We start from the raw sequence: 26,097 nt of genomic DNA, 5'->3' as shown, positions 1-26,097 counted from the left end.
CTAATCGATCAATATCCAGATATAGCTCCCATATTTTAGCAGAATCCATGGTGGTGGGTTCATAAAATTCGGCGCGGCCGAAATTAGCTACCTTTTACTTGTTTCGCTGGATAGTGCTCGAAAATCCCTACAAAAAAGTCCGCTTGAGGTCTACAATATCTCCAGTGGTTTCGGGAATATTCGACTTTCTTTTTACCATTTTAGAGGACAGAATCTTGAGTGATTTCTTTTTTATCCAAAAGTCTCAGTAACTTTGGTCATAGATGTCTATCTTTGTTCCATTCGATTTTTCGAAAACTCAATCTTCGCGTGTTCATGCTTACCTGCAAATACAAATATTACCTGCTAGCAATGGTAGAGCGTTATCCTAACAACAACTTTTGCCATTTATCTACTAAACTATTCCCCATGCTTTGGGTGAATTTGTGATTTTGTGACTTAATGGCAAAACACGGACATTTTTAACATCACTAACTTTCGAAATTCAATCAAGAAAAACTAAATTTTCTGCAACACACAAACCGTTTACAAGGCAAGCCAGAAACATTTCTTCAATCATCCATTCAATCATTTATGCGTTCGTTAGTTCATTTGTTTTGTGGTCATTACCGTTGAAGAAACTTGGATTTTTTTCTTATCTGGGGATATTAACTTCTGGCCCATTCCCCATCCAACTCCCTTCCGCCTTGTGGAAGTTTTGCAGACGAAGTAAACTTCACTTTCAAATGTCATGAAGAACATGAAAAAGACATTTTCTTAGAATAGAAAAAACAACAGAAATAATTTTGAAGAAGTTTTATGGCACGTCTGACTACCAACCCAAATGTTTTTTTTTTTTAGAAAGACTGATTGATTGGGGTGGAAAATAGTTTTCTTCTGGTGTGTATCATTTGGTTCTTTATTTGACAGGTTTTCCTCTTAAAGTTTTCTTAGTTTATTTGTTTTTGCTAGAAATTGGCCACTTGGATGTATTTGTTTGATTTTGATTTTTTTTTTTTTTTTTGTTGTTGGTTGGTTGGTTTTTGTATCATCGACATTTTGGCTAATATTGTTTCAATTCGAGGGAGAGTTTATGTATCTTTGGTGTTGAAGTTTATGATTTTGGTAGTGACAGAAAACTAATCTTGTGGATTATTTGAGGAATGTGACTTTGATGTTTTACTTTTTTTATTTTTGAAGAAAATTAGCTTTGGGGGGAATAGTTATGAGAGTAAGACTAAGGCGAGAATTAGAAATTTAGAAAAAAGTTTATTTAAGATGGGTACAATTTTCTATTACTTTGTTTGTATTTTGTTGATATGGCCACAGTAGCTCAAAGAATATTATGTCTGCCTTTGAAGATGAATGACTGGTCTTAAATCCCGGCGAGAAATAAGGAGTTCAAATAAGTTAAAGCGTGCTAAGTTCGGCCTGGCCGAATCTTATATACCCTCCACCATGGATCGCATTTGTTGAGTTCTTTTCCCGTCATCCCTTATTAGGGGAAAAAAAGGATAAAAGCAAAGATTTGCTCTGCTATTATAGCGATATCAAGATATGGTCCGGTTCGGACCACAATTAAATTGTATGTTGGAGAGCTGTGTAAAATGTCAGCCAATTCGAATAAGAATTGCGACCTTCGGGGGCTCAAGAAGTAAAATAGGTAGATCGAATTATATGGGAGCTGTATCAGGCTAAAGTCCGACTAAGACCATTATAAACACCTATGTTGATGGTCATGAGAGGATCCGTCGTACAAAATTTAAGCAAATCGGATAATAATTGCGCCCTCTAGAGGCTCAAGAAGTCAAGACCCAAAATCAGTTTATATGGCAGCTATATCAGGTTATGAACCGATTTGAACCATAGCTGGCACAGTTGTTGGATATCATTGTAAAACACGTCGTTCAAAATTTCATTCCAATTGGATAAGAATTGCGCCCTCTAGTGGCTCAAGTAGTCAATATCCCAGATCGGTTTATATGGCAGCTATATCATGTTATGAACCGATTTGAACCATACTTGGCACAGTTATTGGATATTATATTAAAATACGTCATGCAAAATTTCCTTCCGATCGGATAATAATTGCGAGCTCTAGAGGCTCAAAAAGTCAAGATCCCAAATCGGTTTATATTGCAGCTATATCAGGTTATGAACCGATTTAAACCTTATTTGGCACAGTTGTTGAAAGTCATAATAAAATACGTCATGCAAAATTTCATTCTAATCGGATAAGAATTGCGCCCTCTAGAGGCTCAAGAAGTCAAGTCCCAAGATCGGTTTATATGGCAGCTATATCAGGTTATGAACCAATTTGAAGCATACTTGGCATAGTTGTTGGATATCGTAGCAAAACACGTCGTGCAATATTTCATTACAATTGGGTTAGAATTGCACCCTCTAGAGGCTCAAGAAGTCAAGACCCAAGATCGGTTTATATTGCAGCTATACCAAAACATGGACCGATTCGGCCCATTTACAATCCCAATCGATCTTCACTAATAGGAAGTATTTGTGCAAAATTACAAGCGGCTAGCTTTACTCCTTTCGAAAGTTAGCGTGCTTTCGACAGACAGACAGACGGACGGACGGACGGACATGGCTATATCGACATAAAATGACATGACGATCAAGAATATATATACTTTATGGGGTCTCAGACGAATATTTCGAGTAGTTACAAACAGAATGACGAAATTAGTATACCCCCATCCTATGGTGGAGGGTATAAAAATTAATAATTCTGTTAATCCATTGCGACATATTGGGGTTGACCTCTGTGTGATGGAATCTTCAAGTTCTTAACTCTACTTGCGATATTCAGTCAGGGCGTCATGGTGTTTTATGATATTTCTTTTGCCCGTCGCTCCAGTCATGAGGACCTTTCTTCGTGAAGCTACTATTGAGCTAGGTGTTGCGTTCTCCAATATTCTTGTCAATCGGTATTTTTAGTGTTTTTAGTAAACACAACGACAAACTGATGAGCCTAAAGACTTCAATGTGTTGTGGATAATTTCTTTCGGATAATACCACTAGTATTTCGACTTCTGCGACTTCGACTTCTGTCTCCAATAAAGTTGATTTAGTTGTGAATAAAAAGGTTTCGCATTTTTCATACTGCGCTTCCATGGGAACTAACCTTAAGAGCAACATTTAAAGTTCAGATAATGTGGCTTTTATGCAATAAGATTTTTATACCCACCACCAAAGAATGGAGGTATATTCATTTTGTCATTTCCTTTACAACACATCGAAATATTCATTTCCGATCCTTAAAGTATATATTGGATTGCCCAAAAAGTAATTGCGGATCTTTTAAAAGAAAGTAAATGCATTTTTAATAAAACTTAGAGTGAACTTTAATCAAATATACCTTTTTTAAACATTTTTTCTAAAGCAAGCTAAAAGTAACAGCTGATAACTGACGGAAGAAAGAATGCAATTACAGAGTCACAAGCTGTGAAAAAATTTGTCAACGCCGACTATATGAAAAATCCGCAATTACTTTTTGGGCAACCCAATATATTCTTGATCAGCGTAAAAATTTAAGACGATACAGCCATGTCCGTCCATCTGTCCGCCCGTCTGTCTGTCCGTCCATCTGTTCGTCCGTCTGTCCGTCCCTCCATCTGTTCGTCTATCTGTCCGTCCGTCTGTCCGTCCATCCATCTATCCGTCCGTCCATCTGTCCGTCCGTCCGTCTGTTCGTTCGTCTGTCCGTCCGTCTGTCTGCCTGTCCGTCCGTCCGCCCGTGTGTCCGTCCGCCTGTGCTTCTGTCCGTCTGTCTGTCCGTTCGTCTATCTGTTGAAATCACACTACAGTCTTTCCAAATGGAGATATTGAGCTGAAACTTTGCACAGATTCTTTTTTTGTCCATAAGCAGGCTAAGTTCGAAGATGAGCTATATCGGACTATATCTTAATATAGCCCCCATTTAGAACGATTCGCCGATTGAGGGTCTTAGGCCCATATACGCCACTTTTATTATACGATTTTGTTGAAATTTGTGACAGTGAGTTGTGTTAGGCCAGTCGACATCTTTCTGCAATTTTGCCCAAATCGGTTCAGATTTGGATGTAGCTGCCATATAGACCGATATCTCGATTTGAAGTCTTGGCTCCATAAAAGGCACATTTATTGTCCTACTTTGCCAAAACTTGGGTTAGTGAGTAATGTTAAGCCCTTCGTCAATTTGGGCCAGATCGGTCCAGATTTGAATATAGCTGCCATATATACCGATCTCTCGATTTAGGGTTTTGGGCTCATAAAAGGCGAATTTATTATCCGATGTCGCCGACATTTGTGACAGTGAGTTGTGTTAGGCCCCTCGATATCTTCCTGGGATATGGCGTAGATAAGTCAAGATTTGGATATTGCTGCCATATAGACCGATCTCTCAGTTTTAGGTTTTGGGGCCATAAAAGGCGCATTTATTGTCCGATTTTGCCGAAATTTGAGACAGTGAGTTGCGTTGAGCTCTTCGACGTCCTTCGTCAATTTGGGCCAGATCGGTCCAGATTTGAATATAGCTGTCATATATACCGATCTCTAGATTTAAGGTTTTGGGCCCATAAAAGGCGCATTAATTGTCCGATGTTACTGAAATTTAGGACAGTGAGTTGAGTTAGGCCCCTCGAAATCTCTCTGCAATATGGCCCAGATCGGTCCAGATTTCGATATAGCTACCATATAGACCATACCATATAGATCTCTCGACTTAAGGTCTTGGGTCCACGCGCATTAATTGTCCGCTTTCGCCGAAATTTGGGATATTGAGTTAAGTTCGGCCCGGCCGAACTTAGGCCTCTCGAAATTTTTCTGCAATATGGCCCAGATTTGGATATAGTTGCCATATTGACCGATCTCTCGATAAAAGGTCTTAGCGCCATAAAAGGCGCATTTATTGTCCGATTTCGCCGAAATTTAGGACAGTTAGTTGTGTTATGGCGTTTGACATTCTTCTTTGATTTAGCTCAGATCGGTCCAGATTTGGATACAGCTGCCATATAAACCGATATCTCGTTTTAAAGTGTTGGCCCCATAAAATGATCATTTATAATGTAATATTCAAAGGAAAATTTGTATTTGAAAAGTCCTCGCACTTTTCTTTTCTTTGCGGCAGAAAGTAACTTTATTTGCCTCCTTGTTTAAAGCAAATTCTTTTTTAGCCACATCTCGCGTCGAGCGCTTGGCTCTTTATAAACGTCATCTTCTGTACGCTCGTGTCGGGGGAAGAGTGTGTGGGCTATACTCTTCATTGTTCTTCCGTCCATCACCGTTAATGGGCTCCGTATGCCGAGTTTTTCCTACACCATTTTGTATCCAAGGCCAGAAGAGTTTTGGTATAAGTCTTCTCTAAAGGCCACCGTAGCGCAAAGGTTAAGATGTACGCCTAGGACGCTAAACGCCTGGGTTCAAATCCTGGCGAGACTTTAGTAAAAATTTTTCAGCGTTGATTTTCCCCTCCTAATGCTGACGACATTTGTGAGGTATTCTGCCAAGCATAGAAGCCATGTAAAAACTTCTCCCAAAAGGGGTATCGCACTGCGGCATGCCATTTGGACTCGGCTATAAAAAGGAGGTCCCTTGTCGTGTAGCTTAAATTTAAATAGGACAGCATTCGTTGATATGTGAGAAGTTTGTCCCTGTTGCTTAATGTAATGTTCTAGGGAAAATTTGCATTTGCAAAGTCCTCGCACTTTTCTTTCCATTGCGGCAGAAAGTAACTTTCTTTGCCTCCTTGTTTAAAGCAAATTCTGTCTCAGTCACATTTCTGCGTCGAGCGCTTGACTCTTTACAAACTTCATCTTCTATACGCTCGTGTCGGAGGAAGCGTGTGTGGGCTATATTTTACAATGTTCTTCCGTCCATCACCGCTGTTAGGCTCCGTATGCCGAGTATATCCAACACCATTTTGTATCCTAGGTCCCAATAGTTTTGGTTTATGTCGCCTCTAAAGGCCACCGTAGTACGCAAAGGTTAACATGTCCGCCTAGGACGCTAAACGAATGGGTTTAAATCCTGGCGAGACTTGAGAAAAAAATTTTCCAGCGTTCATTTTCCCCTCCTAATGCTGACGACATTTGTGAGGTATTATGCCGTGCATAGAAGCCATGTAAAATCGCACTGCGGCAAGCTATTCGGACCCGAATATAAAAAGGAGGTCCCTTATCATGGAGCTTAAACTTGAATCGGACAGCATTCATAGATATGTGAGAAGTTTGCCTATGTTTCTTAATGGAATGTAGCGCAAAGGTTAACATATCCGCCTAGGACGCTAAACGCGTGGGTTCAAAACCTGGCGAGACTTCAAAAAAAAAAAAAATTCAGCGGTGATTTTCTAATGCTGGCGACATTTGTGTGGTATTATGCCGTACATAGAAGCCATGTAAAAACTTCTCGCCAAAGGGATATTATACTGCGGCACGCTATTCGGAATCGAATATAAAAAGGAAGTCCCTTATCATGGAGCTTAAACTTGAATCGGACAGCTTCATGGATATGTGAGAAGTTTGCGGGAGAAAGTAACTTTACTTGCCTCCTTGTATAGAGCAAATTCTGCCTCGGCCACATTTTTGCGTCGAGTACTCATGTGTTCGAGTCGTAGTTTAATGCAGTTGCTTCGTTTGCCAGCCATCGTTCGTTGCTCAGCCTATGTTGCCCTCTTTATTCGTTGCTCAGCTATAGCGTCATTCCACCAGTGTACCTCTGTTCTATTTCCATTTGGCTATTTGAGTCTTGGCATACATTTGTTGCATCCCCTCTTTATGATGCCCATCATCCGGCCCACTGCCGACAAAACGTCTATTGCATCCTCTGACCGCTCAGCTTGCCTCCCAGTTTCCGATAGAAATTTCTAGATGCGGAGCAAATTATACAATCAATAGCATATTTTTATTAACGCCATGACAATTCCAGTCATTTTGGCAAAGTCAGTTGGGTGGAATGCCTAAATGTTATTTAAAATTCCACTAAACTTTATTGAAAATTAACCCGTCACGTGGATTTTTAACTTTATCCACATTTGTGTAGAAAATATCGCATTGTAAGAGAGGAACTCTAACCCCCTTTCCCTTGGATAGTAATGTGTTGGCATAAATTTCAACATTTTTCCGAGAAAGATATGAAAACAGCTTGTTAATATGTGCATCGAAATGAAAAAATCTATCTCAAGAACATGGACAAAGACCTATAATGTCTTATAAAGCCTTGAAATAGGTTTATTTGACAGTTTTATAAAGGAAATCTGTCAAATAAACCTATTTCGCATCTATTTTAAGTCTTGTGAATACAGCCGTAAATGTGTTACGAATAAATGAAAAGGACATTTTTCTGAGGGTATTATTTTTTAACAAAACAAACACATCATATTTCACAATTTCCATACCATATCTACAGAGATTTATGTCAGTTTGTTTTTGGAAGATGTTCAGGTTTGTGTTTATGCTTTTCGTTCATTCATTCATTCTTTCACTTCTGTGCTTGCATCTTGGTGATTTATTAAATTTATTAAAGATACATTAGCACATGTGTACATTGAATTATTTATAATTCATTTCGTTGTGTGTCACAAAAAGTGACTGTTTGCTTATTTTTGTAAAAGACGAGCCGTGGCACATCCTGAAGGCAGTACGACTCATATGGGCTGTTTCACTGAACATGGGAGCGTATACTTTGTGGTTGTATTATTGTAACGTATACGCACCGTGTACAGCACTCAGTAATAATGGGTGTCCAATAGCCATGTCCGTCCGTCTGTCTGTTGAAATCACGCTACAGTCTTTAAAAATAGAGATATTGAGCTGAAATTTTGCACAGATTCTTTCTTTGTCCATAGGCAGGTTAAGTTCGAAGATGAGCTATATCCGACTATATCTTCATATAGCTCCCATATAGACCGATCCGCCGGTTTAAGTTCTTAGGCCCATAAAAGCCACATTTATTATCCGATTTTGTTGAAATTTGGGACAGTAAGTTGTGTTAGGCCCTTCGACATCCTTCTTCAATTTGGCCCATATCGGTCCAGATTTACATATAGCTGCCATATAGACCGATCTCTCGATTTAAGGCTTTGGGTCCATAAAAGGCGAATTTATTGTCCGATTTTGCTGAAATTTGGGATAGTGAGTAGTGTAAGGCCCTTCGACATCTTTTTGTAATTTGGCCCAGATCGCTCCATATTTGGATATAGCTGCCATATAGGCCGATCTCTCGATTTAAGGCTTTGGGCCCATAAAAGGCGAATTTATTGTCCGATGTCGCCGAAATTTGGGACGGTGAGTTGTGTTAAGCTACTTGACATCCTTCTTCAATTTGGCTCAGATCGGTCCATATTTGGATATAGCTGCCATATAGACCGATTTCTCGATTTAAGGTTTTGGGCCCATTAAAGGCACATTTATAATCCGATTTCGCTCAAATTTGACACAGTGACATATGTTAGACTTTTCGACATCCATATCGTATCTGGTTCAGATCGCTCTTTAGTTGTGGACGATTCCACCTAAGATGCTTCATTAGCTGCTGCTGTGAAAGTACTTTCGAGTTCCGTGCTTCCCCGCTGGCATACACCGGGCCCTTAGACATTCTTCTTCAATTTGGCTTAAAACGTTCCAGATTTGGATATAGCTGCCATATAGATCGATATCTCGATTTAAAGTCTTGGTCACATAAAAGACGCATTTATAATCCGATTTCATTGAAATTTGACACAGTGACTTATCTTAGGCTTTTCGACATCCGTGTCGTATATGGTTCAGATCGGTTTATTTTTAAATATAGCTATTCAATATTTTGTTATACACAATTGAACACTGAGTTGTTCTTATTAGTATTTGCTTCAAATCGGATCATATTTCGATATAGCTGCTATGGGGCATAAGGTATGCATTTTTCACCGGATTTTGACGAAAGGTGGTTAACATATACACCCAAGGTGGTGGGTATCCAAAGTTCGGCCCGGCCGAATTTGACGGCTTTTCACTTGTTTTTATGACAATTTTCACACATATTGAAAGATCAAATAAAATATTTCGTGGAAAATTCTGTAAAGATCGGAATAAAATTGTGGCTTCTACAATCTTTATAGGCCATATCGGATTAAAGATATATATGGGAGCTATATCTAAATCTGAACTGATTTTAATGAAATTCTGCACACGAACGTAATAAAACATACCATGTAAAAGTTTTTAAAGATCGGACCAAACTTGTGGATTCTATAGCCTCAAAAGTCCATATCGGATAGAAGATATATATGGCAGTTATATTTAAATCTGAACCGATTTTTATGAAATTTTGCAATCATAGTGGAACGTCAATTAAAACATCTCATGCAAAGTTTTGTAAAAATCGGACCAAAATTGTGGCTTCTACAACCTTAATAGGCCTTATCGGATGGAAGATATATATAGGAGCTATATCTAAATCTGAACCGATTTTTAGGAAATTGTGTACACGTGTTGGGATGTAAAAAAAAACATATCGTGCAAAATTTTATAAAGATCGGATCAAAATTGTGGCTTTTACAACCTTAATAGGCCATATCGGATGAAAGATATAAATGGGAGTTATATCTAAATCTGGACCGATTTTTTTCTCAAATCAATAGCGTTCATCCTTAGACCAAAAAAGTGACTTGTGCAAAATTTTGTGAAAATCGGACAACAAATGCCACCTGCACCTTGATTACAAGAATACATGGACAGGCGGACAGACGGACATAGCTAAATCGAATCAGGAAGTGATTCTAAGCCGATCGGTATACTTATCAATGGGTCAAACTCTACTCCTTCTTAGCGTTACAAACAAATGCACAAAGTTACAATACCCTGTACCACAATGGTGGTGTAAAGCTTTTATGGCCTTCAGACCCTTTATCGTGAGATCGGTCTACAGTGCAGCTATATCCAAATATGGTCCGGTTTGGCCCGGTCAAGTACTTAACCAACGTGCATCAAAAAGACGTATATGTACCAAATTTCAGCTTAATATCTCAACTTTTGAAGACTGTAGAGTGATTACAACAGAAGGACGGACAGACAGACAGACACACGGGCATCGTTAAATCGTCTTTTACTTTGTAGGGTGGACATTGATGTTCCCATGTGTTGCAAACGGAATGACTAAATGAATACACCCTCTGCCCTATTGTTTAAAAATGTAACAAGTAAAAGCGTGCTTTGTTCGGCCGGACCGAATCATGGGAACCCACCACCATGGATACTGCTTAAAATTTATACAAAATAAATTTAGTTGATGGGCATAATTTTATTTTACATACCAAACTTCTGTCAAATCAGGAAAAAGTAAAGCTTTTGGTAACCGAACCGAATCAGGAAAATGTAAAGCTTCTAGGAACCGAACCGAATCAGGAAAAAGTAAAGCTATTTGGAAACGAACAAGAATGATCTAGAGACCGGTTTACATGGGAGCTATATCAGGTTATAAACTGATGTGGACAGTATTTGGCACAGTTATTGGAAGTCGTAACAGAACACCGCATACAAAATTTCAGCCAAATCAGACAAAAATTGCCGCTTGCAACCACTCAAGAAGTGAAGTCGGAAGATCGTTTTAAATGGGAGGTATAACAGGTTATAGACCGACATAACAGGTTATAGACCGCTGGATACTTGCAACCACATTTTAATACCATATTCGTTTTCTGGTCTCCAATACCTTACATTTGATATCCTTATTGTGCCCATAGGACCACTTTCGAATATGGGTGGCATTTTTGGGGTAAGTGGGATATATAAAAATTATATAGCCTATGTTTTCTTCCAGACAAACGAACACAATCTATGATTATTTTAAGAAAATCGGTTCAGCCAAGTATCATATAGTCATGATGGGTCTAATGGCGTTTTTGGGAGGTGACGTGACGCCCTATACTTCGATCTGATTTTGTATGCCAGATTCAAATCTGTTTGGGGGGAGTTTTGAGGTTGGGGCGGCCCGATGGGTACTTACACTTAAATTTTAATACCATATTCGTATTCTACTTTCCAATACCTTTCATTTGATACCTATATTGTAGCGATCGATCCACTTTTGATTTTGGGTTGTGTTTTTGGGATAAGAGGGTCCGTCCCCCTTCCGATAACGAACAATTATATAGCCTATATTTCCTTCCAGACCAACCTACACAATTTACAGTCTATACGGAACAAACAAACCGAGTCCCAAATATCCGTGATTGGCTAATGTGCCCATTTTGGTCGTTTTTGTGGGGGTGGCGTGACCCCCTATACTTCGACATGTATTTGTATGCCAGATTCGTTATCTACTCCTGCATATTTTTCATTTGATACCCATATTGTCCCGATCGATCCACTTTTGATTTTGGTTGGTGTTTTTAGGGTAACGGTGGAGGGTCTGCCCCCTTCCATTATCAATAAATTATAAAGCCTATTCCTACTTCCTGGTCATATTTGTAATCTACTCCCGAATACCTTTCATTTGAGTCCCATATTGTCCTTATCGGTCCACTTTTGATTTTGCATGGTATTTTTAGGGTAACGGTGGAGGGTCTGCCCCCTTTCGTTATCAATCTAATCCTGAATCTACTCCCGAACAGCTTTCATTTGAGTCCCATATTGTCATGATCGTCAAATAAACCTATTTTAAGAGATTTTGGGACTGGGGTGGCCCCCCAGACACTTGGATCCAAATTTTATTACGAAATACGTACTTTACTCTTCAATACCTTTCATTTGATATCCATATTGGCGTCATCGGTCCACTTGTGATTTTGGGTGTTATTTTTGGGGTAACGGGAAGAGTCCGCCGCCCCCTGCCGATAGCCTATGTTTCCTTCCAGATCAACCTACACAATCTGTGAAAATTTCAAGGTAATCGGTTCAGCCGTTTTTGAGTCTAAACGGTGGTGGGTTCCCAAGTTTCGGTTGGCCGAACATAGCACGCTTTTACTGTTTTCATATTATTTTCACTTCACTTTCTTACGGAATGTGCCACATTTGCATGCAGAAAGTGACATCAGTTCATCAAATCAAATGTATGTATTTGTCTGCATCGCATCTCATCAGACTCTTAGCCAGACACATACTTGTTCTCGTATGTTTTGACTGTGCCAAGGAATGTAATCAAGTCCTTGAAGGTATGTGTAGGTCTTACCAGATGTATGCTATTTGATATATGCCTCTTTGGCACTTTACCACATATTTAATCAGTACTGTGTGTCTGCTCAACATATGTGGCTGTGATTATTTATATTAGATAAAGCTTAGAAGGGGAATCCGTTGCAATACTTAAAAACATTGTTTTGCTTAAATGAAAGATACAATTTGAAGAAGCAAATGCTTACTCTTGATTTTACATACCCAACTTAGTTTTGACATTCATTTTACAGCATGTCATAGATTTTCTTTATAATTTTGCAGCAATTTAATGATTTATACACGCTCTGATTTAATGAACAAAGCGAAGAAAGTTAATGAATTGAATCATGCCTACCACAAAATAATTTTTGCTGACACTTGGGAGTAAAGTATGAGTCTGACAAAGTCGAAAGACTTCTAAGCGATGTAAAAGCACTTTAAATTTGGCCAGACTGAATCTTGTATGCCCTTCGCCGTGGATCGCATTTGGCAGATTCCTTGAATGGACTGCATTAGGGTGCTGATATTAATCCGCCCCATGCCACTATGGACATACACCTAAGCCAGTAATCGACTTGTTGTGCGCTCTAAAACGAAAATTTTAAGTTTTAAGGAAATCCGTGCTACTTACAAAATCCTTAATTGTTTTCAATACAACTCCCCTAAGTTGGTTCATATCTGATATTGTGTCTCCACCTAAGCATCGGTATCTGTTGGACGCGAAAGCCGGGTAATGACAAAGGAAATGCTCCAACGTCTCATCATCTTCCCTACATGCCCTACACATGTTATCACTTGCCGCACCGATTTTACATAAGTGAGCTCGTAGTCCTATGTGTCCCGTTATGATATCAATAGCTATACTGACCTCCTTCTTGCTTCCTTTCAGTAATAGCCTCGTCTTCTCACGATCTGGATCCCCCCACAGGATTTTCGCCGTTCTACCGACTGTTTCGCTGTTCCACAATGTTTTATGCGAGTTCGGCGCCCACTCCCTTAACTCGGTCTGCGTCGACCAGAAAGGCTTCGGGTTAACCAAGTTTATTGACGGCAGTCCTCTGGCCTTCACCGCCAAATCATCTGCCTTTTCATTTCCCCTTACTCCGTTATGACCCGGCACCCAAACGATGCAGATTTTGCCATTCTGAGAGAAGGCGTTAATCTCATTCTTACACTGCAAGACTTCGTGACCTTACCGTCCTGGTTGTTATTGCCCTTATGGCAATTTTACTGTCGGTAAAGATGTTCATACTCGAAGTCCTTGCGTTAGCACCACACCACCTCACGTCGGCCGGATTTCTGCCTGCAGGACCGTATTATGGTCAGGCAGTCTTAAATAGATCTCAGTCCCTGGGTTATCAATGTAAACGCCCAGGCTCACTCTGTCCTCTAGCTTTGATCCATCCGTGTATCATGATCTTACAGATGGCAATACCAGGGTTCCGTCAATCCAAGACCGTGCCGATGGCAGCAGTGCCTCGCACTCGACTTCAAGTTTCATCTCAGGGATCCAATCGGAAACCTCTTCCCTTCCTTCCAGGTTTCCTATTCTCGCCCCGATTATATGATGGTATGAGCTGCTCCCATTCTCAATCCATTCTCCCATCGCCTTAAGTCTCATAGCCGCAGTGGCTGCCTCACACTTAATCTGTATGTCAATGGGTCAGATATCTAGAATAGTCTCCAGTGCTCTAGTGGGCGCTCCGCCCATGCCAAGACAACATGTTCTCTGAACCTGTTGTATGATCCTTATGTTGCACTTTTTCTCCCTAGCAGGCCACCAAACTATTGAGGGGTAAGTAAGTATTGGTATAATCACGCTCCTGTAGAGCCAGTGGACTATCCTCGGATTCAGGCCCCATTTCGAGCCTACTGCGCGTCTACATAGTGCCCAACATTTGTGAGCCTTCTCAGTACGCTCCTGAATGTGACACTTCCAATTCAGTTTCCTGTCCAAGAACACACCTAAGTATTTGACCTTGTCAGATATCGAAATCGTCTTATTGAGGAAACGTGGTGCGTTAAGTTGGCCCGCCTGCGTCTTCCTCGTGAACAGGCATATTTCAGTCTTCTCTGGGTTAACATTGAGACCTCTGGGTGTAACCCAGTCATATGCCATATGCAAGACCCTTTCGGCCCTTCTGCATAGCGTTCAGATCCTTACCCCTTAGAAGTATTATAAAATCGTCTGCTTAGCAGACGGGTTCAAATCCCTCCTCAGTCAGCATCCGTGATAGGTCATTCATGGTGGTCACCCATAGGAGTGGCGATAAAATGCCCCCCTGTATATTTATGCCATGGGACACACAATTTATCCACCTGTTCCTTAGCATATGGTTCATCCAGTCTCTAAGGACCAGGTCCACCCGGTACTGGTCTAAGGATTGGATCAGTGTGTCTGTCTGCACATTGTCAAAAGCCCCCTCGATGTCAATGCATACCGCCAGGGTGTACGTTTTGAAATCGAAGGATTCTTCTATTTTATGCACAACCTCGTACAGGGCAGTCTCCACCTACCTTCCCTTGACATAGGCATGCTGTTTGTATTTGAGCAGTTCGCTGGATGTCATACTCTTTATCATGGTGTCCATAATACGTTTCATGGTTGTGAGTAGAAAGGATGTAAGGCTTATAGGTCTGTAGGCCTTTGGTGTCGCATAACATGTCATGCCGGGCTTGGGTATAAACACCACCCTTGCCTCCTGCCAGGCTTACGGAATACATGAAAGTCCTATGCACGCTGTGAAAAATTTGGACAGACGCGGCGCCAGATAGTCTGCCTCTTTCTGTAGTAACGCCGGAAATATTCCATATGGGCTATATTGGAGGCTACCGTAGCGCAGAAGTTAGCATGTCCGCCTTTGACTCTGAAAGCCTGGATTCGAATCCTGGCGAGAAAATCATCAAAAAAAAAAGTCAGCGGTGGTTATGCCTCCCTAATGCTGGCGGCATTTGCGGGGTACCATGTAAAAACTTCTCCTCAAAGAGGTGTAGCGGCTCGTCATCCGGACTCAGCTATAAAATGGAGGCCACTTAGTGGTGGATCACAAGCGTCATCGTCGTCGCTTTCTGTGTCCTCGTTGTCGGACTATGTGTCCCCCCGACCTTTCCCATGCTGCTATATACCCTACAGCAGGATCCCAGCCCCAATATTGCCAGGCCTATGCCGGGAAGTGTATCATTTTTGCAACCCAACTGAAACGGTCTCCGTGGCAAGATCGATGAGATTGTGGATTTTATGAGTCGGAAGAACATATTGGTCGCATCGATCCAGAAGACAAGGGTGACCAACACCTGTAGCTTGTACAGTTGTCACGGATACAATGTGCTACGTAAGGATCGCTCAAGGAACAGAGGTGGGGGATTGGCCTTGTCATATACCATTCCGTGCAATATTGACCCATCTCGCCTGCACCTGGCGCTAGTGAGCTCTAGATGGAGTACATGGGGATGGCAGTCAGGTAAGGTACTGCCGAGATAGAGCTTTACAACGTGTATATACCGCCGGTTGGTAGCTGTGTCCCAATTATTGGCCAAGCCTACAACCCCGACATAAGTGGGTTACTATCTGGCCATAATCGTTTGGTTCTAGGGGACTTAAGGAGATGCAATAGCTCGCCAGACATTCCCATTGCATCCCCTGATCTCCTGAATGACGCATCCTGGCAAGCCGTCATCTCTTTGGGGTCAGACCACCTCCCCATAATTCTCACCATCGTCTGACCACCCGACTTCATAACGCCGGACGTTTATCAATCAGCAGAAAGCCGATTGGTTTGGCTTCAGAGAGTATACCATTCGCCGCTTCAGTGAACTGCCATCCCCCTCGGATGCGTTAGTGGCCGAGACGAAATTCCGAGGCATCATTAACGCAGCTGCCGCTCGCTTTATACTAGCCAGTCGATTACCACAAGTGCGGCCAAATTTCCCGACGCAGGCAGGCATCATTAATGCAGCTACCGCACGCTTTATACCAGCCGGTCGAAAACCACAAGTAGGGCCAAATTCCCGATGCAGACAGTGGTACTCGCAGACAAAAGTGATGGGATTCGTGGTATGGACCCCACTAACCCCAGAATCAACGAACTGGAAATAAAGAGGGTAGTCAACGAAAATAAGCTGAATTTGTGGCTACAACACTTGGAACAATTTAACTTAGATATCGGTTTGGGCAAGCTTAGGTCTTCTGTTAAGTCACTCTCGAATCCAGTCAGACACTTTTGGCGAATTAACTAAAATTGACCTGAAGAGATGCGCCAAGTTCTTTAAGCATTCCCAGAGTAACAAAGCTAGAAGAACCGACGAACAGCCATCACATTTTGTCGACGATTTGAATTGACGAGGCTACAAATGCCTTCCGTGGCGCCAACTTATCCAAGGCCTTAGGCCCGACGGAATCTCTACACTGTACTGAAATGCTGAAGAATGAGGATGTACCTGCAGTCGAGTACCCTACAACTGTCCTGAATCTGTCTCTCAACATTCTTACAGAATCTCCCATCTCTCACCAGCAGTGTGAAATTTTGAGATAAGAAGTCCAAACTCTGTAGAGAAAAGCAGGGAGTTCTCCAAGGTGGGGTGATATCTCCGACACTGTTAAACCTCCATCTGTCCTTTATTTCACCCCCAGATTGCATAGAGATCGTTTCATATACAGACGATTATAGGTTCATGGGATAAGGCCCCCACCCATTGGTGACATCGAAAAGGTCAGAAATATAAACAAGGGCCTCAAGTGACTTGCTGGCAGCACTTGGGGTGCTGACAAAGTAACCTTGTTGACCACGTACAAAGCAATTGCCCGGTCAGTAGTACAATATGTTGGGTTGGGGCCTCGTGGCATAAGACCCCAACCCAATGGTGACATCGAAAAGGTCAGAAATAGAAACAAGGTCCTCAAGTCACTTGCTGGCAGCACTTGGGGTGCTGACAAAGTAACCTTGTTGACCACGTACAAAGCAATTGCCCGGTCTGTGGTATATTATACAGCGCCAGTGTAGTTTCGTCAGCTATCTGTCAGAATGCCGCGCTTCGAACTGCGACGGGCTGTGTCCTCAGTTCTCACGTGGACCACCTCTATCAGGAGACAAAGATACCACCCGTGCGAAGACATAACTGCATACTGTCTAAGCAATACCTTCTGGGCTGTCATCGCAGAGACCATCCAAATCATCATCTCGTAGATAGGTATCCACTGCCCAGAAGTCTTAAGGGTGACCTGCATAATCTAGAGTGAGAGATTTAGAGCTACAAGAGAGAACCTCCAGATCATGCGGCAAATCAAGCGGGTCTGGATAACATTCCTGCAGACGCGGTAGTAGATGCAGTGAATATCTACCGGTTCAATGCTGTCCTTAGTGAGCGACAGTCACCCATCTCACCTGAAGAAATTGACCTACCCTGGCAAGCCAGAGTGGTACTACCTCAATTACGTTCTAGCAAATGTAGGCGCCTCAACTCGTGCAGTGTAAGGATTAATGTCAACATGCAGTATGTGTATCCACAAAGTGACATGGGACCACACGTATCATTCGTCTCAGACCCAGATCCCTTTGGACACACCTCACCTTATTTGCAGAGTTGCTGGATCTGGATATTCAAAAGAATCAAGCAGACAACAGATTGAACGCAACAAACTGCTAGAACAACAACGAAAGCTTTAAGGATAATACAATTGTAGCTACCCTGAATGGCTGTAAAACTGTCAGGCAACACATTTAGCTTTCAAGAGGTGAACAGAAATTCTTGCGAATCAAATACATGTCAACTCAGCTCAAAGTTATTCTTTATGCATTTAAAAATACTTCATACTACCAGGTATAATTAGAGCAAATATTTATTTTCTTGTGAAGTTTGTTTAATTCTACAGGGCACAGCTCAACGGTAATACATCCCCAGTGCATGTACAAAAGTCGTTCGCAAAACGTTGCCACTGCTGACGCATAAGCATTTTTTCCAGTGAAAACCATTAATAAGTAATGACAAGTAAAAGGCATTAAGTTCGGCCGGGCCGAACTTTGGATACCCACCACCTCGGGTATATATGTAAATCCCATTTCGTCACAATCCGATGAAAATTGGATAACTTAAGCAACCAAATTCGGCACGGACCTTCAACCTATCGACCTTCAACCTACCGACCTTCAACCTATCGACCTTCAACCTATCGCAAATGTCATCAATGGGTGGGGGCCTGATGCCCTGATCGTACAATCGTCCGCATATGATACGATCTTTATGCCGCCTGGAGGGGGTGGCATGGAGGATAGGTAGAGGTAAAACAGTGCCGGAGATATCACCCCACCTTGAGGAACTCCCTGTTTCACTCTACGGTGTTTCGACTTCTTATCCCTAAATTCCACAAATGACTGGCGACCACACAGATAATTCGCGACCCAGCATTTCAGGCCTGGCTGGGGGGACGTGTTGGCGATGCCCTCAAATACTTTGGCATGGCTGATCGTGTCGAATGCCTTCGATAGGTCCAGTGCCACGAGGACCGTCCTATCACATGGTCTAGGCTGATTGAAGCCATGGCAAATGTGATGGAGGTGATGGCATGAAAAGCTGTTGTTGTGCTATGCAGTCTCCGAAATCCATGTTGATGCTCGGCGAATGGAAATTCTCCTACGAGGTTCGGAAAGAGTAATGCCTCAAGCGTCTTTGCCACTGGTTAGAGAAGGGAGATCGTTCTGTATGACTCCCCCAAACTCAGTTCTTTTCCAGGCTTCAGTAGCGGGATCACTGTGCCCATTTTCCAGACATCGGGAACTATAAAAGTGTTCAAAACAGGTTGAGGACAGTGGTAAGATATTCAACTCCAGGTGAATCCAGATTTTTCAACATCAATGTAGAGATTCCGTCGAAGCCCAACGTCTTCGATGATTTGGCACCACGGATGACATTCGTAACTTCGCCCGCGGTAAATTCTGATGGCTGTTCATCGGCTCGGAGACCACGAATACGGCGAATGGCTCTCCTCCTAGCCCTGACTCTCTCGGGATGCCCACTAAATGGACGGTTGAACAACTCGGCGCATCTCTTCGGATCAGTCACAGTAACGTCGCCAAAAGTGACTGAGGTCCTGTCATCCCGTCTACCGGTGTTCGAGAGTGGCTTAAAAGTAGACCACAGTTTGCCTACACTGGTGCGTAAGTTACATTGCTCCAAGTGTTCCAGCCACAAATTCCGCTTATGTTCGTTGACTACCCTGTTTGTTACCAGATTCATCTCGCTGATTCTGGGGTTAGCGGGTCCATACCACGAATCACGCTCGTCTGCGAGTACCACTGGGAAATTGGGCCGCACTTGGGGTTTTCGACCGGCTGGTATAAAGCGAACGGATGCAGCGTTAATGATGTCTCGGAATTTCCTCTCGGCCACTAGCACATCAGAGGGGAGTGGCAGTTCACTGAAGCGGCCATTGGTAAACTCTCTGAAGCCAGCCCAATCGGCCTTCTTCTCATTGATAAACGTCCGGCGCTCAGAGGTTATGAAGTCAGGTGATCGGTCGACGGTGAGAATTATGGGGAGGTGGTCTGACCCCAAAGAGATGACAGCTTGCCAGGATACGTCACTCAGGAGATAAGGGGATACAATGGAGATGTCTGGCGAGCTGCTGCACCTCCTCGTAATCCTAGTGGGGGCATCCTCATTCACCGTGGAGCTTTCAATCTGCTCTGCCACGCTGGTCCCTACCTAGGGGAGAATGCCATGACCTGTAATGCACTTTAAACTCCCCTAGAACCAGACGATTATGGCCAGATAGCAGCCCACTTATGTCGGGGTTGTAAGCCTGGAAATTAATCGGGACATAGCTACCAAGAGGCGGGATGCACACGTTGTATAGCCCTATCTCGACAGTACAGGACCTGACTGTTATCCCCATGCATTCCATGCAGAGGTCACTAGCGCCATGCGCAGGCGAGATAGCTCCTTATTCCACGGAATGGTGTATTACGAAGGCCAATCCCCCACCTCCTGGAGGCCACCGTAGCGCAGAGGTTAGCATGTCCGCCTATGACGCTGAACGCCTGGGTTCGAATCCTGGCGAGACCATCAGAAAAAATTTTCAACGGTGGTTTTCCCCTCCTAATGCTGGCAACATTTGTGAGGTACTATGCCATGTAAAACTTCCCTCGAAAGAGGTGTCGCACTGCGGCATGCCGTTCGGGCTCGGCTATAAAAAGGAGGCCCCTTATCATTGAGCTTAAAACTTGAATCGGACTGCACTCATTGATATGTGAGAAGTTTGCCCCTATTCCTTAGGGGAATGTTCAAAGGCAAAATTTCCAAAAAAAAATTGCATTTGCAATCCCCCACCTCCATTCCTTGAGCGATCCTTACCTAGCACATTGTAACCGTGACAACTGTGCAGCTGCAGGTGTTGGTCAGCTTTGTCTCCTGGATCGATGCGACCAATATGCTCTTCCGACAATCTCATCGATCTTGCCACGAAGTCCGTTGCAGTTTAACTGCAAAAACGATACACTTCCCGGCTCTGGTCTGGCAATATTTGGGCTGGGATGCTACCGTTGCGTAAATTGCCGTACAGGAGAGGTCGGGGGGTCACATAGTCCGATGACGAGGACGCAAAAGGCGACGACGACGACGTTTGTGATCCACTGCTGGCTATGTTCGCACAGCACCTTGCAAAGTAACCAGTATGACTATACTCCCGTAGTGAAGTGAGGCCAGAGCAAGATCAGAAATGTACCCACTCCATGCACCGGTTACACCTCACCGACACCGACTGATGATGGAGGCGGTTCTGGCGAAGAGAACCAGGGTCGGAGGTTCTTTTCAATCCCGGCACGGACCAGAAGCGTGCGGAGAAGGCACTTCGGGATGTGCCTCTCCCATGACGAAAAATAGACGTAAACGTAAACTGAGGCGGCTGCCTTGCCGATGAGGATTCCATCGGGTCAATCCGGTGCGTACAACCGGCTGCCATGGGATTGAGGCTGTAGAGTGATTACAACAGACGAACGGACATATCTAGATCGTCTTAGATTTTTACGCTGATCAAGAATATATACTTTTAGGGTCGAAATTGATATTTCGATGTGTTGCAAACGGCATGACAGAATGAATATACCACCTATGGTGGGTGGTGGGTATAAAAATATCCAAAGTATTAATGGAAGCATTTCATGGAACTCATTGACTTTGTGTCTGCATTAAGAGGGCATTAAAAATTCATTTGTGAGAAATCATTTGAGAGAATTTTCTAAAATATCAATTAATAAACGTTGGCCAAAGTTTGGCGCGAAAAACTTTGCCAAATGAAATTGAGCGTTAAGTGCATTGGAAATTTCTTCTCAAAGGAAATCATGCCGCCCTCCCAAGCCATTTGAATGGAAGAAGTTTTGCGAAAAAACGAATCTGATTTGAATTTTGTTTCATTTTTGCCAAAGTTCTAATGGTTTTCAATAATGACATTAAGGAGAATATACGAACTTAAGGATCTCAGAGTACAAACAAGAAAATTTTAATTAAAAATATTTTTCACTTTGATGGTTATCGTTGTCAAGTCTGCACTGGCATTGCCAAAGAGCACAATAATTGAGAGATATGAAATGGGTAGAATTTTAATAACAAATTTTAATAGCCGTAATTTGGTGAAATATGCCTCTTGCTAAATTTATAAAATGATGTTGTTGTTGTTGAAGTTTGCGGAAATTAAAAATAAATTTTCTTCTCCCTAAATATGTTCCACAATATTGCCATCAGTTGTTGGCAAAATTTTTTCGAAACCAATTTGGCTGGTGGGCGGTTAATCTTGGTTTTCTTGGCATAATAAATTAAATTGTTTGAAATTTAAATATATTTTACTGACGCATCTCTCTAATGAAGTTTTTTTCCATTCCTTCAGATGTTTGAAATGACTCATCATTCCCATTGCCCACAGCAAATGATATTTTTGGAATATTCCTTTGACCACTGAAGCGTTGAAGAGATTATTACAAAACTTTAGTGGCATTAAGTCAAAGTAAAATATTTTCGATTAACTTTTCAACTTATAACTCTCGACACTATACCAGCCTGTATGTGTGTGTAACACATACAGGCTGGTATAGTGTGTGCTCTTTAAGTCATACACTTACACACTCTCATGCCCCCATTTTATACATACCACACCTATACTCACAAGTTTTATGGCTGCAAATAGTTGAAACTAAAAATGGAACAATAATCGCTGCTACTACACAGATAGCTAACACAGAATCGTCACGTTCCGTCCCTCATCTTTAAAAGAAAGAGAAAATAAGAAAAACCTAAAGCCTACCCATATACCCCACGTTCGTGATGCACTTATGTTTCTTGCCAGGGACATTGGTCAGTCCATTCAGCCAGTCCTTTGAGATGCCAAACGCATAAAAGCAGCAAAAAAAGTTAAGGATTTCTAAAACTAAAAATAAAAACGTAAAAAGATCATTTGTTATGTTGCCACATACAATTGGGACAGTTGGTCACCGAATGCAGGCCATCATGTTCAAAACGTAGTTTTTCAATGCAGTAGGATTTAAATGACATTAAGGAGTGTAAATTATGAATTGGTGTGAGTAATGATTTCGAGAGATTTAGAGACAGAGAGCTTTAGTCTGTTATTCAAACATGTCATTAGTAGAAAAAATATTCAGTTCGGAAAGAGACTTTATAATGACGCCAATGACTGTTTTATGCTTAAAAAAAGCATGGAAAGTCGGTGGAAGCTGCCATGTACGAGGTTTTGCTTGAAATAGGGGAACCCTTAAATGCCAAGGCGTACAAGTTGGCGGTATGCATTTGCATCGAGTGGGCTTTTAACAATTTGGGGGCTTTTAAACGACATACAGTTCTAATCCAATCCAGTACCAGGTGGACCGGATCCTCAGAGGCTAGATAATAGCATATGGTTTATCTAGTCTCTGAGGATCCGGTCCACCTGGTACTGGATTGGAACATGTGGATAAATTCTAGGTCCCATTATATAAAGATAAGGGGAGAAAAGGGCACAGAGCAAGAAACAGGGGCCAATTTATTGCCATTATTATGGGCGATAATAAATAACCACTATAACAATAACCTATTACGGATGCTCACTGAGGAGGGATTGAAACAGTCTTCTGCGCCTTATGCTCAAACGATGCTATAACAGAACACTATGTGCAAAATTTCAGTCAAATCGTACAAAAAATGCAGATTCAAGAATTCAAATCGGGAGATCGGTTTATATGGGAGCTATGTAAGGTTTGTGACCTATTTGGACCGTACTGTATGCAGTTTTTGAGAGTCATAAGAGAACACCATATGAAATTTCAGCCAAATCGAATGAAAATTGCGGCTTCCAGAGGCTCAGGAAGTCAAATCGGGAGATTGGTTTACATGGGAGCTATATCAGGTTCTTGACCGATTTGGACCGTACCTGACACAGTTGTTGAAAGTCATAACAGAACAATATGAGCAAAATCTCAGTCAAATCGTACAAAAAATGCGTATTCCAGGGGCTCAAGAAGTCAATTCGGGAGATTGGTTTATATGGGAGCTATATCAGGTTTGTGACCGATTTGGACCGTACTGAACGCAGCTGTTGAGAGTCATAACAGAACACCATATAAAATATTTCAGCCAAATCGAATGGAAATTGCGGCTTCCAGAGGCGCAAGAAATCAAATCGGGAGATCAGTTTATATGGGAGCTATATGAGGTTCTTGACCGATTTAGAACGTACCTCACACAGTTGTTGAAAATCGTAGCAGAACACTATGTGCTAAATTTCAGCCAAATCGGATGAATTTTGCGTCTTGTAAGAACTCAAGAAGTCGAATGGGGAGATCGGTTTATATGGGAGCAATATCAGGTTCTTAACTGAATTAGACCGTACCTGGCACAGTTGTTGGAAGTCATAACAGAACACTATGTGCTAAATTTCAGCCAAATCTGATGAAGATTGCGGCTTCCAGGGGTTCAAGAAGTCAAATCAGGAGATCGGTTTATATGGGAGCTATATTCAAATCTGAACCGATATGGACCATTTGCAATCCCCAACGACCTATTAAGTATCTGTGCAAAATGTCAAGCGGCTGGCTTTACGCATTCGACCGTTATCGTAATTTTGACAGACGGACGGATGGACGGACGAACATGGCTAGTTCGTCTCAGAATGTCTAGACGATCAAGAATATATGTCCTTTATGGGGTCCTTAATCAATATTTCGAGGTGTTGCAAACAGAATGACTAGATTAGTGAACCCCCATCCTATGGTGGTGGATATAATATTCTTCTGAGGGTTAAGGATCCGATACAGCTATGCAGAAGGCCGAAAGTGTTTTGCAGATGGCGTACGACTGGACTAGACCTAGGGGTCCCAGGGAAGACCGAAATCCGTCTGCTGACGAGGAAGACGAATATGGACCAATTTGTCGCACCACCTTTCCTCAATTGAACGATTTCGATATCTGACAAGGTCAAATACTAAGGAGTGATCTTGGATGGGGAACTAAATTGGAAGTGTCACATTCAGCAGTGTACCGAGGAGGCTCACAGATGTTGTGCATTATGTAGAACGGCATTAGGCTCGAATCTTAAGGCAGTCGCGACGGCTATGAGACTAAATTCGATGGAAATAGGAAAAATTAATATTTTTCCTATTTTTATGAAAAATTAATATTTTGTCAAGGTATTGTCGGTATTTCTAAAATTGTGGGACTAATTGTGAAAATTTTTTACACCATAAGAAAGGCTGCAAAATTCTACAATTTTCAAAAAAAAAAAAAAAAAAATCGCTTCAGAATCTAAAAATTCTGAAAAAACAAAATTATGAATTTTTTTGCAAACAATGTAACATCATTGTTTTATTCATTACATTTTATTCTTCCAAAAGGTGTTATTTTCTTTTTATACATACCACCGAAGGATGGGGGTATATTCATTTTGTCACTCCGTTTGCAACATACCGAAAAATCCATTTTCGACCCTATAAAGTAGATATATTCTTGATCAGCGTAAAAATCTAAGAAGATCTAGAAATGTCCGTCCGTCTGTCTATTGAAATCACGCTACAGTCTTTACAAATAGAGATATTGAGCTGAAACTTTGCACAAATTCTATTTTTTGTCCATAAGCAGGTGAAGTTCGAAGATGGGATATATCGGACTATTTTTTTATTTAGCCTCCATATAGACCGATCCGCCGATTTAGGATCTTGCAAATGCAAATACATTATTATCCGATTTTCCGTAAATTTGGGCAGTGAGTTGTGTTAAGCCACTCGACATCCCTCTTAAATTTGGCTCAGATCGGTCCAGATTTGGATATAGCTGCCATATAGACCGATCCGGCGATTTAGGGTTTTAGGCCAATAAAAGGCGCATTTATTTTTCGATTTTGGTAAAATTTTTGAACAGTGAGTTATATACAGGCCTTCGACATCCTTCTTCAATTTGGGACAGATCGGCTCAGATTTGGATATACAATAGCTGCCATATGGACCGATCTCTCGATTTAAGGTTTTGGGGCCATAAAAGGCGCATTTATTGTCCGATGTCGCCGAAATTTGGGACAGTGAGATGTGTTAAGCCACTCGACATCCCTATTCAATTTGGCTTAGATCGGTCCAGATTTGGATATAGCTGCCATATAGACCGATCCGCCGATTTAGGGTCTTAGGCCCATAAAAGGCGCATTTATTGTCCGATTTCGCCAAAATTTGAGACAGTGAGGTGTGTTAAGCCACTCGACATCTCTATTCAATTTGGCTTAGATCGGTTCAGATTTGGATATAACTGCCATATAGACTGCCATTGGGGCCATAAAAGACGCATTTATTCCGATTTCGCCGACATTTGGGACAGTGAGTTGTGTTAGGCTCTTCTAAATTTTTCTGCAACTTGGCCCAAATCGGTCCAGATTTGGATATAGCTGCCCCATAGACCCATATCTCGATTTAAAGTCTGGGTCCCATAAAAGGCGCATTTATAGACATAGCAACCAAAAAGACCAATATTTTGT

The 26,097-nt window shown here is 41.9% G+C and overlaps 1 protein-coding gene across 2 annotated transcripts in view; it reads right to left on the bottom strand.

Moving 5' to 3' along the window:
* Positions 1–26,097, bottom strand: part of LOC106086039 (cardioacceleratory peptide receptor) — a 191,032-nt gene that overhangs the window by 15,526 nt on the left and 149,409 nt on the right. Inside the window, exon 1 of one of the 2 annotated variants that reach the window (XM_059363223.1) lies at positions 610–1,019. The exons of the other annotated variant lie outside the window; for it this stretch is intronic. Coding sequence (XP_059219206.1) covers positions 610–741 — 132 coding nt within the window. The 5' untranslated portion in view covers positions 742–1,019. Of the gene's footprint in view, positions 1–609; positions 1,020–26,097 lie in introns of those variants that run through there. 2 annotated transcript variants of the gene reach the window in all.

The sequence above is a fragment of the Stomoxys calcitrans genome, chromosome 2 (assembly GCF_963082655.1).
Source record: "Stomoxys calcitrans chromosome 2, idStoCalc2.1, whole genome shotgun sequence".
In the NCBI taxonomy this organism is placed as follows: Eukaryota; Metazoa; Arthropoda; class Insecta; order Diptera; family Muscidae; genus Stomoxys; species Stomoxys calcitrans.
The sequence above is the reverse complement of the archived record's forward strand: the minus strand, read 5'-3'. Positions and strand labels throughout refer to the sequence as shown.